The 13,224-nt window shown below is 45.0% G+C and overlaps 1 protein-coding gene across 2 annotated transcripts; it reads left to right on the top strand.

The window, feature by feature from the left end:
• The first annotated feature begins 7,925 nt into the window (after nt 1–7,925).
• Nucleotides 7,926–12,854, top strand: LOC131887112 (GATA-binding factor C-like). 2 transcript variants are annotated; one of them, XM_059235637.1, is made up of 5 exons: nt 7,926–8,536; nt 8,616–8,912; nt 9,344–9,489; nt 9,566–9,691; nt 12,046–12,854. In XM_059235637.1, exons 1-5 carry the CDS (start codon nt 8,332–8,334, stop codon nt 12,367–12,369), a joined length of 1,098 nt encoding a protein of 365 aa, XP_059091620.1. In that variant the 5' UTR covers nt 7,926–8,331; the 3' UTR covers nt 12,370–12,854. The 2 variants fall into 2 exon arrangements, with proteins under 2 accessions (XP_059091620.1, XP_059091619.1); XM_059235636.1 differs by having other exon boundaries at nt 8,616–9,134; nt 12,046–12,852.
• The last annotated feature ends 370 nt before the right edge of the window (nt 12,855–13,224 follow it).

Genomic DNA, 13,224 nt, shown 5'->3' with positions numbered 1-13,224 from the left:
TCACATTCCTCTGGCCACAAAGGTTTTCGAGAGTTTGAATCAAGGAGGCTCTAAGAACCCCCTAGGAGGAAGAGCAGGATAATGAATGGGGCCCTGTCCATTAGCATAAAACCAGAATTGTCTCCAAAGTTGCCCTCACTCTCCCCTGCAATAAATAAATCCGAGGCTCACTGACTCGGTCCAAGTTCAAGCCGACAAATGTGAGCACCCAAAAAAGAGCCTCCAGCACTGGCTTTGTTCTCCGTTCGTTGGTTGTGTGGCTATAAAAGGGATTTAGTTAGTTAGCAAGATCTTGACGAGCGATAACAAAAGCCTGAAATCAGCATCATTTAAACTTTAGATCAATCTGTGAAGTGTGCTCACAGCTCAGCTACCACGACCAGACTTTTATTTGCGTCCGAATGCGCCCCACTCCCTGGCGATAATCCGGCCTGGAATCCGAATTGAGCCTCAAATTGAGCGTACCTCTGGTCGGACTTGGTCCCAAATATCATTCCGCATCCTCACCCGCCTGAACGAAGGAAAGTTGAAGAAATGGCCAAATCACTTCGCATCACAATTTTCGACATCATCTCTTGATCTTTTTGGGTTGTTGGTCATGGCAATGGTGGAAACACAGCTTGAGCCTGAACCAGCATGGCCCGACGGGCTGAAATCCATCCCCTCCAACGCCACGAACCTACCAAAAGTCGACGGAACCCAAACATGACGAGGCCATTAAATCTGAACTGTCATTTTGCCCAAAATGAGCAAAACCTGATGGAAAATTGGGTAGCGCGGCTAAATAAGGCCAATGAAGAATTTTCCAGTTTCTCTTCATCCGAAAAAGACACGCAATCTTACGCTTAAAGGCCCAACCAAAATGTTATTAGTAGCATTTGATCTGATCTGATATTCAAATGGCTGAAAAAGCAACACAAGTTAGTCTATCTCAAGGTTTATATACTGTATACGTCAATATTAAAAACTACGGGGACATGGTCTAATGCTACGGTATGGAAAATGAATGAAAATGAATGGTATTGAGCTCAATGTTGTACATTTTCAAGAAGGACTTAAATGATTCTTGATGCCCGGGCCAAAATCGTTAATTTCCTTGGTGATTGAACTTTTCCACCAGGGTGACTACTACTTTCATTTCATTCGATCATGAATATGGAGATGGAATCTTCTTCCCACAGAGCTCGTAAAGCAACGTTCCCACCTTTTACTTTCAATTTTGATCTTGATCACCTGGCTCCAACCAATTTTCGGGGCCAGAGAAGCTGCTGAAAAATGCATCTTTAAAAGGAATCTCGGAGATCTTCTCCCCGCAAATGATCTCGCCTCCTTTCCTCAAAGCACCCTAAGAAGCGAGGAGTTCCTCCGTGAAGATTGTTGATTCAGATTATGATAAGTTTAAAAACCCATCTTTTCTCGGTCAAGGCCACTTCACTCACGTACAACAGTACAATGTACACTGACGCGCTCATAACAGCTTGGAATCCATAGATCACAATCACGATGCACCACCTCGAAAAATATTCTTCCACAGGTCCGAGTCAGGTCTCGTACTCCATATCCATCCTCTCTCCACAATTGAACTTATTCCTCGTTGAAGGAGCGGATTTAAATGCCCGGGTTTCCGGATGGATGGCAGAACCAAGACGGATATTGACCCTCCCAAAGACAATGTGGTCCAAAGTCGCCAGGTTAATCCGATGCTCAAATGATAATGATATCCAGCAACAAACCGTTTGCCGTTGTGTAATCTCCAACCCTCTTTTGTGGAGAGCCGAGGGAGGCCATCTGGAGAATGGGGGCATCAATGGAGAATAGAGAAACGAAACGAAAGGAATTGAAGAACAAAGAACCACCCTCCCACGGCCATGGATCGAGAGCAGCCAGTCCAACGAAGAATTAGTCTTTCACAGACAATTGAGCTCCGATCCACATTGTCAAATCATGTCAGGATGGCGCCTTTCCGTCATTTCTCGACACAGAGACCGAGACCGAGAGAGAGAGAGCATGACTTGACAAACCAACCTTCCGATTTCCACTTGAACACTGCCGTCCTCAAGGGCCTACCTGATCTGCTTTTGAGGTTTGTTCATCCTCATTTTATAACGCATACATAGTAATAATAATACGTGGATGAAAGTAGACCGACACGAGTGTCTGTTCCTCTTGGGTTTGCCCAATTCTACCTAGAAAGAGCTCAGGGATTTGCAGATTTTGTTGGCCAACAAAGTCGACTGGATCCCGGCCATTGTCTTCTTGTACCACGCTCAGCATTGAATGCCATCGGGGCAGACTTGATCCCAAGAATCAGGGAATTCGGCCAGGGATACTGTGGGATTGTGTCATTCTCGTTTGTCTAAGCCCTTTGGAAGTCGTGGACCAGGGTCTACAAAGAAAGATCCCTCGAAACTAGGATATCAAGAGGGGATTTGCTCAATGAACAATTGGTCCGAGATGACCCTCAATAGTGAATCAAAACCAACCTCGCAACTGATATTCGGGTGAATAAATCCAACGACGAGATTGAGACTTGGCAGGGGATTGAGTCATGTTGAAAATAACGGTACTCGATCCATCTTTCTTGGCTTTTTTCAGAGCCTCATTATTCATGTCATCAGGCGTTTAAAAAAAAAGTGAGCCCTTTTGTTAGCCAGTGAATCCTTTCAATGCAAACTAACACTGCTTTCAGTGTTGTCGTTAAACGGCTTCCAATCAATCAAAATCATTCAAACCAATGGAGACGTGATGTATGCATTAGAGCCTGTCAGCCAACGCATATGGTTGCCTGAGCCTGGGATGTAACATATATATTTAATTTAGGGGCGAGTTCGAGGCCATTAATTTCCATAATTCTACCCGTCCAACGACAAATAGCTCGATTCGATATCCCGAACTTTGACGGATTGATATTTCACCACTTCGCCTCTTCAGGTTTGGTCTGAAACGAGAAAAAGGATAGATAGGGAGTGTATGAAGGAAGAAGACCTACCTTTTTGGCTCTATGTTAATGGCAAGAAAGGGGTTAGGGATCAAATCACTTGAGGGCGGATTCTCACTGCATCTCGGACCTGAGTGTGTGAACCGTCCTGGGGCCCAGAGGGTGTTGTTAGTATATGGGATATGTAAAGCTTGGCATAGCGAGGCGTTGGTTTGGACAATGGCGATGCTGAGCTCCTCATTCATTGCCCTCTAATGGTAGGGGAACTAACCCAACGTATTTCGGATCAAGCCCGTGGAATGCTCATTTCTTGACCCACGAAAATCGGTGGGATTTTCCTCTTATATAAACGTGGCTTGTTTTGACCAATTTCCACAAGAAGATGTATGGATGGGGAGAGCTTTCGTTTCGCAAGCGACAAAGTCAGACGGTCTGTTGATGAGGCCATATATTTTGAGCCAACTAGGCAATAAAATGCAAGCCTGTTGCTATTTTCAGGCACCAAGAGAGATGACCGACGTTGTGAATCGTCTTTCATGGAGAGTGAAGAGTTCGGTTCAATGAAGACGGCAAAAATCCACAACAAGCTGATTTCGATGAATATTGGACTTGAGCACTCGAGTGCACAACATGCTTTTTTTTCTAAATCATACATGAGTCTATAAATGGCTTCTTAAAAGGGTTCTTCCTTTTAGTTGCAATTTCCAATTTGCTGATATTTGGTCTTGCACTGGATTATCCCCCAAAACTGAATGCCTCACAAATATATGAAGACGCTCATAAATGTCGGTCTCTTTCCGTAAAAATAGTAAATAGCTTTAGCTTGATAGACAGGCATGTTTAATGAGGTAATTATAGCGCCTGCAGCGAATAATTGACCATGTGGACTTGGATGAAAGGTTGAGAAAAGAGTTTGTGACAAAAAGTGAGGCATATCAAATCAAGTCACAACAGCCAACTCTTCAACTGTTCAAAAGAACAATTTAACAGATCCTCTACAAACAGTATCATTACTGAGTTTAAAATGACTCCCCAGGGCCGTTCGTTGTAAAAGTTTGATTAACCTAAGCAAATATTCGAAAGCAAAAGCAATATCCTCATGAAACTTTCATCGTAATGTGGATCTGTATCAATCGTCCAGAAAACTGATCTCCGCTCTTATGTACACTATTTATAAAAGCAAACTTTGCCCACAGAGGCAATTAAGGCCAGACCTTTTTCACACACACACCTACACACAAGTCTGCATAAGAGCTATAAGAGCGAAAGAAAGGAGGCCAGGAAGCACAGAAGGCTGAAGTGAAGAGCAGCCATTTAGCTTGTTTCTCGTTGCTTTGGATAGCTGGCCATTCTGAACAAACGGTCTGGTGGAAAGATTGAAAAATCAGATAAGGTATCCACTGCAGTAGTATGTATGCCCTGTGTTATACCCACTATGTGTAGTGTACTTGCTGCCTACAGCCTCGGTACTCGAACTTCATCGCGGATGACGGGAAACGAACTGTTCACCTTTGATTCTCAACGCTCTCACCCCCTTGTACCTACTCTTCATTAGACACCCAAAACAAGAGTTTCCTCGCCAATGTATTCTCCAGCATCCCCTTCCAATTCTGACTCGTCGCCAAGAGATGGTTTGCCCTAGATACAGTTTACTGTATCTGGAGCATGTTGAATCTGGTTCTTGGTGGTATTTCAAGGATCATTTGAAAGTTGTAGGATTCTTTGGAATCTGCACATTGGAGAGAAAGGTTGACTGAACTATAGAAACGGTGGCGCCTCCTAAGATAAACAGACAACAAATGGTGACAAGCTTCCTGGGTGCAGCAAGGAACTCTCACTAATAATTCCAAGCCATAGAAGAAGGCTTTCTTTGAATACGGTTTGCTATTGATTTATGAGGAAAGATATCAATATATCAAATTGGAACTTGCTTGGTTGCCGTCAAGAAATAATGGAGGTTAAAACGTGATCAGCGACCAATCTGTGTGCATGTATGGCGAACGAACTTTGCCAAGCTGCTGATCACTCTATCATAAACATTATCATCAGTTCAAATGGCACAAAATCCTGAGTCACTGCGTGAATTTGCGATAAACCCCAATCCCAATAAACGGTCTGATGAATCCGGTTTGACTGTGGAGTTTTGTCAGTGTGACGAGAAGTTGCTGCTTTCCCAAAACTAACATTATGGTCACCTGGATGTGTCCATTTGTCATTGGAAGAGTTTTCCCACATGAAGATGGGCAATCAGGGAGATGCACTCCAAATGGAGCATACTATTCAACATGGGATTCATCTGGGAAGAGGCGAAGAAAATCGCCGTTGACCCCTCTGTGTTCCTACTCTGTCTCCCTCTCATCTCAAAAAGATGGCCAATAAGATTTTTAATGAGCACGAACCCAGCTACTATTGTATACATAATAATGTGCAGATGAGCCAACTCCGTAGCGTGTAGATTTCTAACTAAGGCCATTCAAGCCTTTCAGCAAGCTTTTTGGCGTTTCGGCTACCTTTAGGCTACTACCTCCTCGATTCTCGCCATCATATTGTTAACGTTTTAGACGCAGAAATATGGCCACACCATCTTTTAATGGTCAGTCGACGGGGCTCTAAAAATCACAAGATGGCCACACCGAACCCTCCAGATTGGCTGGAACACAAGGTGATCGGACGGGCTTCCACTCACGAGTTGGAAATTCTTCTAGGCTATTGTATTAATTCAAAAAGCAGTCTCGTTTATCATCGGAAAGGGCTTGGCATAATTGGCGGGTTCGTGGGTTCTCCATCTTATTCACTTCGGAGACTGCACACACTCTGTTGCTGTGGCTGTGGTTTGTGCTGATGATGGTGGCTTAGAAGCAGAGCAAGCACAATTGCTTTGACTGCTGGAAAAGATGGAAAAGGGGGCGTGACATTGACCTCAACAACAACAACATCAACATCCCCAACTAGCAGTATACAACGATCTTGGCACGGGTCTGATCGCGATTGTCTGCCAGGTTATGATTGAGTTCAAATTTTCTCTGCCATGTTGTACTTGGCCTCCTGATCTATTCACGCGCTTTGCTACGTATTTTTCTGCCTCTCGATCGAGCCACACGTCACTTAGCAGCCAGCCATTGGATTGGGATAAATTTGTCTCTCACTTAATTTCGAATGTCTTTCTGGGCAAAAAATGGAGGCCATACTTTTTCGCTTGTCTCTCGTTACAAATTCCTGCTTGAGAGTCGATGTCTTCATCCTTGGCTGCTTTGGCCTTTTGTACAGTACTCGTAACTATAGTCTACAGTAGAGGGTTATTCAGAGTGATATTGTAATTGAAATGTTCGGATGTCTCACCCACCAAAAGGTGGCTTTGATGTGAAGAGCATCACAGGAAGTGTGTCAGTTCCAGATTCAAGAGTTGCTCCAGAGATCCAAATGAGAGTCGAGATTTATGTCCCTCTCCCCCAAAAGATATTTAGAATTTGTCTTTCTCTCTTTCTCATTCTCGTTCTCGATCCGTGACCCTTTTTTGGGAGTGAATTTTCAATTTCAAAGTAAGACATGGCTCAACACATACTGTATAATACATTACCGTCCGGGAAAAATGGTCCATAAATCAAATCAAGTCCCATTGTTCCAGAATTGATTTCTTCTATTTGGTAAAGGAACACGCCTCCCTGAATTGAGGCGTGTGACTCGACGAGTCCGAGAACTACGTTTGGGTTTTGTTTGATTGCTTGTGAGCACCACGAGCCCGTCGTTTGCCTTAAGGAGGGAGTGCAATCACCCTTTGTTTGAGTTATGAAGTCATTCTTTCAAATGTTCAAACGGATTATTATGGATATGTGGACTATTTTACACGTACCCGACCAAACCTTAGAGACTTCCGTTTTGGGTAGATTGCTCACGTTAGTGTAGTTGGTGGAATAGGAAATGGAATTGCTATAGCTTTCCAATGAGAGGGATCAATGTCCCGTCGGGGTATTGGTTTTACTGCGACGCCCACCTTCAATTACACCCTTTCAATGTACTGAATTTAAAATCCCAGTGATTTTTCAATTCACACAGTCAGACCTTCCCCAATTTAAGAGGAGAATTTTGGAATCGAGGGGACTCGTTGCCAAATTGACTCTGGGTTGGTGTGAGTTTGTGGTTTTTCTGGCCCGGGACCCCACAGGTTCAATTGCTTAATGAGCTGATGGACCACGGTTGCACATCATTATTTACAGGATCTGGTGGAGTCCAAAATGAGGACTCATATCTGAAATCATTATCAGTTGACCCTCCCATCAATCTTCATTTTCCATGACAAGATGACGTATTTTGTCAGATGAGAGGAAATGTACTCTACCTCAAAATAACCAGGTTCCTGGAAACCCTCGAGAATCAATTTTCACCTCAAACCCAAAGAACAAGTCCATCCATAGTGCGAGAAAAAGAGCACTGTCCGCCAGGCAGTACTTTGAAAACGGCTCGATTTTCACGATTCATGCCGAAATGAAGGCTCATTGAATGGCTTGTCGTGGTGATGTATTGATTTTTCTTTGATAGCGAGGGCGTTACTTCTTATCGGTGAGATCTACCTTTAGACGCTTGATTGGCCAGCCAATTTTCCCCCACCAGGCCAGTCCGCAGTGCGACAATATGTCCACACGCATTGAGGGAGGAACGACTGACTCTGCTTTCCTACTGACTTTCTCCAGAAATACACAGAGCGTTGTCCTCCTAAGTTTTCAGACCAGACACTTTCCTAGAGGGCGTGTGAGTGGGATCCGGCCTCCCTCTAGCCTTTTCAATCTCGAGACCAATTTTTCCCAAGCTTCTTCGATCGGACCCAAAGCCAGAATGCGCTCGCTCTCGAGCGTCTGCCTAGCCAGGGGTGCTCATTGGCGTGCCCCACACTGTTTGCGCAGGTCGCGCAACGCTCCTTCCCAGACATTCCGGTTCTTGATCGCTCCCGGGAGTTGCTCTCCGCCATCCACCGTACTGTCATGGGTAATTGAGCGCCGTCTGGTGTCGCCATTGGCGATTCTTATCACCAGTGGCGATCCCAGCCAGCGAGAACGGTCCTTCAACGCTTCATTGACGGTTGGAGAGCCGTGAACGATTTTTCCAAGCTCTCCTTCCACAAGAAGTTAAATGAGTGCAACATTTTATGAGTTTCCCAGCAACATTGTGGGGACTTTCTTCGGGGTGGATGAGAGCTGTTGCAGTCTGCATCTCCGGTTCGGTCGGATCACACCCCTCATCCTTAAAGTGAAATTCGCTTGTCCTTATCAATTCAGGACAGAACAACAACAACCAGCACCATAAGCATAATTGATCACTTCATTGTGATCGGAAAAAGTGGACAACACATTGGACCTTCACCTTGACCTAACCTTACCACGTACATATCAAGTAACCCAATGGTTGTTATGAATGCAGTGAGTGTTGCTGCCGCTGCCATGGCCGTATCAGCTGAATCGAGCCCTCATCGGGCCTGGTACGAAAACTCAGGTGGGATTCAGCATCATCATACTTCGGAAGAGATGGCGGATGCCTACTTCAAAAGTCAATATGCTAATTTCAATACGGCTCTCCAAGGTTCCTACCATTCATCCATGCCTACAGGTAAGCACAATTGTGACTCTAACCCAACCGCTGTCTTGCATATATATCTGTAGTTGACAGAGTAACTGAATATTTATAGGCCGGGACACCCAGCAAATGTTTGGCAGTCACCCATCTTTTTATCCCTCATTTGGAACATCCATGTGGGGATTCGGCAATGGATCGAACTCTCCAAGTGTGCCTTCAAATATCCATGTGAATGCGCCCTCATCTTCCCCCACGAGTAGCTCTTCCATGGGTTCCAACAAACACTATGCCTCGTCTTTTGGATATCCCCCGTCCCCAATCAAAGACAAGGACGATGACTACGATCACCACAAATCAGGCTGCATGGGACCTGCTGGCTCCACTGGATACCTGGTGAAGCGCCCTGAAGGTAGTTATGATTCCACAACCTCCTCTGTGTCCCCACCCGCACCCACATCTCTATCCACACAAAACGGAGCGGGAACATTTCCGTACTTTGCCGCTTCCTCAGGCCCAGAGCTTTCGAGCCCATTTTACGGCTCCTACTCGACCACAGGGGTATTCTCCGGGAAGCAAACATCCCTAAAGACGCCTTTGTCCAAATCAAGCAAAACCAAGCCAAGTGCATCCGGTGAGAGCAAAGAGAACTCAAGTGTGACTCAACCCAGCACTAACCTTTTCTACGCACTCATTGTTAACTCACTCTCTACCTCCCTCCCTCTGACTATCTAATCTGTCACTGTTTCGATTACTTTTGGTGGTGGCCTCATTGTCTCCGGACACAAAAATCAATCGCAATCGGGAATTGAGAACTTATTGCCTCTTGTTTTGATTTTCCAGAGGGTCGCGAGTGCGTCAATTGCGGGGCCACATCTACTCCCCTGTGGCGGCGTGATGGTAATGGCCATTACTTGTGCAATGCCTGCGGGCTTTACTACAAAATGAACGGCACAAGTCGGCCCCTGGTGAAACCAAAGAGACGAATGGTAGGTTTGAAGACCATCCGATATTGGTCGTTGGCAGCGGGAGAAATAATCATGTCACGTTCAATCCTATTTACAGTCAACCACGAAGCGTGAAGGCACCGTTTGCGCCAACTGCAAAACCACCACCACAACGCTTTGGCGTCGGAATCATCACGGCGAGCCCGTCTGCAACGCCTGTGGACTCTATCATAAATTACACAATGTAAGTTATCTCAACCATGAACTGTCCGGGCAGAAGGCATTTGTTTTCGGGATTGTTCTTAACATGGAGTAGTTGTCATCGCGGAGGCCCATGGCGCCCTTGGTCATCCTTCATAGTTGGCAATGACGATAGGCAATCATATGGGATTCATATTCGCTTCTGAGCCATGTCCTTATCGTGTCCCCCAAATATGGGCAGTTTAACTTGGTGTCGGAGCGCCATTAGCATTCTCAGTGGACCATCCAACCAACCACTTACACTGCATATAAAGATTAAGTATCCAAAAAAGGGGCCAGTTGGTTTATCTTCAACCTAGCTGCATGCACTCAAAGTCAGACAGTGCGTGGATACATACATATGAAAAAGGCCCATTGTCATTGATACCTTTTGTGGCATTGGCATTGTTTCATTATAGATCGATAATCTTTGCCCACGAAAAAAATCACAAACCTACATAATTTCGTATTGACGTTTAGCTTAGTTCTCCTTTAATGTTGGCATGCATCTACCATGGCCAGACCACGATATGTTTGGAGACGATGAAGGCAAATCTCGTAATTAGTCGGAATGATGTTCATTATTTCAATTTCATCTTGAGTTATGGTCTTTTGAAAGCCAGACATTACCCCTGCGTTTTGTGGGGTTAATTTTTATATTCTACTTTTGATGGGAACGATAAGAAACTCACACTGAAGCACTTGGGGTCTTAGAGTCTCTTAATTCTTTCTTTCTTGGCCCATTTTGGTTTCGGGAATGAGCCTCAAAAGTCGAGATTAAAATCTGTTTTATCTTGGAGCAAGTTTTTTGCCTCACACTCACATTAACTTTGGGTTTGGCCTGAATTTGCTTCACTCACTTCGTCCACCACCACCTTTTGGTAGAGGTGTCATTCGAGTGCCGCCCAATTGTTTACTGCCCAGTGTTGCCAATACATAGCGACATGAACTGAAGAAAAATATTCGTAGGCAACGGATTCGATTAGCCTGATTTAAGCTAGATAATCTAACAACCACAGTCGGGCGATTAAGATCTCTTGTTCACACGATTACTTCCACAATAGTCTGGCGCGTATTTTTGGCAGTCCTGATCATCATCTGAGATTTGGAGATGTTGACTTTGGTTTTTGAGATATCTGGTGTGCCTATCTTTGCGTATCATCAAACTGATAAGAGCTTCTTGAGCATCCGTCTTACGTTTGAAACCAAGCAAGCTATTCATTTTTTGACTCTTGCCAAGAAGGCTTTTGATTTTTATCTAATTCTCACACTACTTGTTAGCTTGACCGAGACTTCTTTTTCCCATTCATTTTCGGCTACATGAGCGCAATTGGAAGTCTAAAGAACGAGGCAAATGTACCTCAAAAGGCAAATTAAATGTGTGAAGATTGGCTTTTTCTGGTGTCATCTCTCACCTGAATACCTGGATACTGTCTCAATAGAGACAGAGATGTAAATGCCATTAAAAAGTCTGCTGAATATCAGGACAGACTTCTTTTTGCTTCTATCCTTGTAAAGAGAATTTCAAAGAAGCACATAATTTCGGTAGACTCTGGTCCACAGGGAGACAGTGCAACAGAACAAGGCGACACACAGACTTTATCCTACTGGAAAAACGTCATAAAATGTCATCAACCCATGAACCCCCGTAGACAAGTTGCTCCACAAAACCCCAGCAAGTTCTCTCTTCCTCTCTCCCTTGCTCTTTCACTCACTGTCTCCCTATAAAGTTCATGTCTGGTCCTCAGACAGTCCTAGCCCCAGCTCTAAGATCCCCTAAGACCCATGGCTCCTCTAAGTCCTGGTCGATGCCTCTTGGCGCGACACGGTGACACTAAATCCAATCGGATTCCGGCTCTTTGGCTTGGCTTTGGCCAAGCATCCCTCCGTGAATCTCGCTATTAATTAGTCACCTGACAATAGGAATACAGCACCCCGGGAATGCCATCCGGACTCCCCCGGAGCAGCACCGCAACGTTTGGTTGGTTGGAGGAAACCACCAACCAATGGGTACCACGAGAGTTTAACCTGCAATCAGATTCGCGTGCCACAGTGAAGTGAAAATTGGTCGCCACTGAATGAACGATGGCACAGCCTCGGGCCAGAAAGTTACCCAGCCACTTGGTAGGAGGATCTCATTAAAAGGTCTTGACAGTAATGGTGGTGCTGTGAATCAGGGCTGGACCTCAAGCAGGGGTGGCAAATTGCCTCATGTATGTAGGTACTTGTATAGGATCCTCAATTTCTCGTGTACATACACCCGTAGGGCTAGACGAGATCAATTTAGGGGCCTGTGTTCGTAATTAGATATTGATCCGATCTGAACAACCATATTGACCAGCTATTTATCTCTTCCAGATATCAAGGCCCATCACCCTAAAAAAAGACGGCATTCAAACGCGAAATAGGAAGCTGGCTTCCAAGTCCAAGAAGAAGAGGATGGCAGATTTCTTCAAGCCCTTGGACTCCAGATTCTCGGCGTATGCCGGTATGTCGGCTGGCTCCGGGTACTTTGCCAATCCCATGACACAATATTACGGTCAAATGGGTCAAATGGGGTCCCAATTCATGACAAGCCCCCACATGACAGCTGGTGGACTGAACTTGTCCTCGGCTGGATCGTATGGACATTTCGGCTTAGGATCCGGGTCCATGAGCGCCAATTCCATGATTTCGGCGTAAATGCAATTGAACCTGCAAATTACTGGCTGTGATGATTGTGGTGGAACCAGCTGTTGTGTCCCTTTGCTTGCCATGCCCTTTCATGTTTGTTATGTTATTATTTATCAGCAAAAAATATGGAAAGGCAAAAGAGTTCCCTTACTCCCCCGGATCTCCACCCATGTCCCTTATGAATCTAGTCGTTGGCTATTCCTTCATTTGTTAATGTAATCCCATCGTTCCTCTCGTCCTGCCCCTATATCCACATACGCGTGTCCCTAAACAAAAAAAATTAATCCCTCGCTCTTATGTTGCAAAAAAAGTACAAAAATATAAATATCATAATAAATCAGCACATCCATCACCTTCATTCGCGCGTCATGTCCATAAATAATGCCCTCTTATGACACTTATCGAAAGAGCAAACTTTGGCACGCGTTTCCCGGGAGGATCCGGGACTGAAATCCCGATGATGACCAGAGTCAGCTTTCAAAGTGTCCGTTGATTCCGTTTCATGTCATTCCTGTTCGAACGATAGCGCTAATCTGGATCATTTGTGGAGGGATCAGGGCAAACAAATCCTTAATACTTGACTTCTCACTCCTTCTCCCATGAGGGATTTGCCGAACGGAATCCGGTGAAGAATCGCTCGCGAGAAGGGGGAATTTGCATTTTTCCATCATAACGCTCCTCCTCTTCAAAGCTCCAACACGCTTCTCCACAGATAATCCTAAATTGATCCCCTATCATTTCTCATCATAACGTCCATGATCTAGCCGAGATCCAATTGGTTTGGAGTCACATTCGCGTCCGGATTGCGATGGTTGGGAGGCAAAGCGTCAGAACAACAAAGCTCGCTCCCACGAATCGGAATCA

Source organism: Tigriopus californicus, chromosome 9 (genome assembly GCF_007210705.1).
Source record: "Tigriopus californicus strain San Diego chromosome 9, Tcal_SD_v2.1, whole genome shotgun sequence".
NCBI lineage: Eukaryota > Metazoa > Arthropoda > Copepoda > Harpacticoida > Harpacticidae > Tigriopus > Tigriopus californicus.
This window is presented reverse-complemented; position numbering and strand designations above follow the sequence as displayed.

Bases quoted from the DNA above. Each gene is read 5' to 3' on its own strand.
- LOC131887112 (XM_059235636.1), top strand. From the start codon at position 8,332: ATGGTTGTTATGAATGCAGTGAGTGTTGCTGCCGCTGCCATGGCCGTA. The intron at 9,135-9,343 runs GTGAGAGCAAAG...TTGATTTTCCAG, and splicing joins AACCAAGCCAAGTGCATCCG to AGGGTCGCGAGTGCGTCAAT. The intron at 9,692-12,045 runs GTAAGTTATCTC...TATCTCTTCCAG, and splicing joins TCTATCATAAATTACACAAT to ATATCAAGGCCCATCACCCT.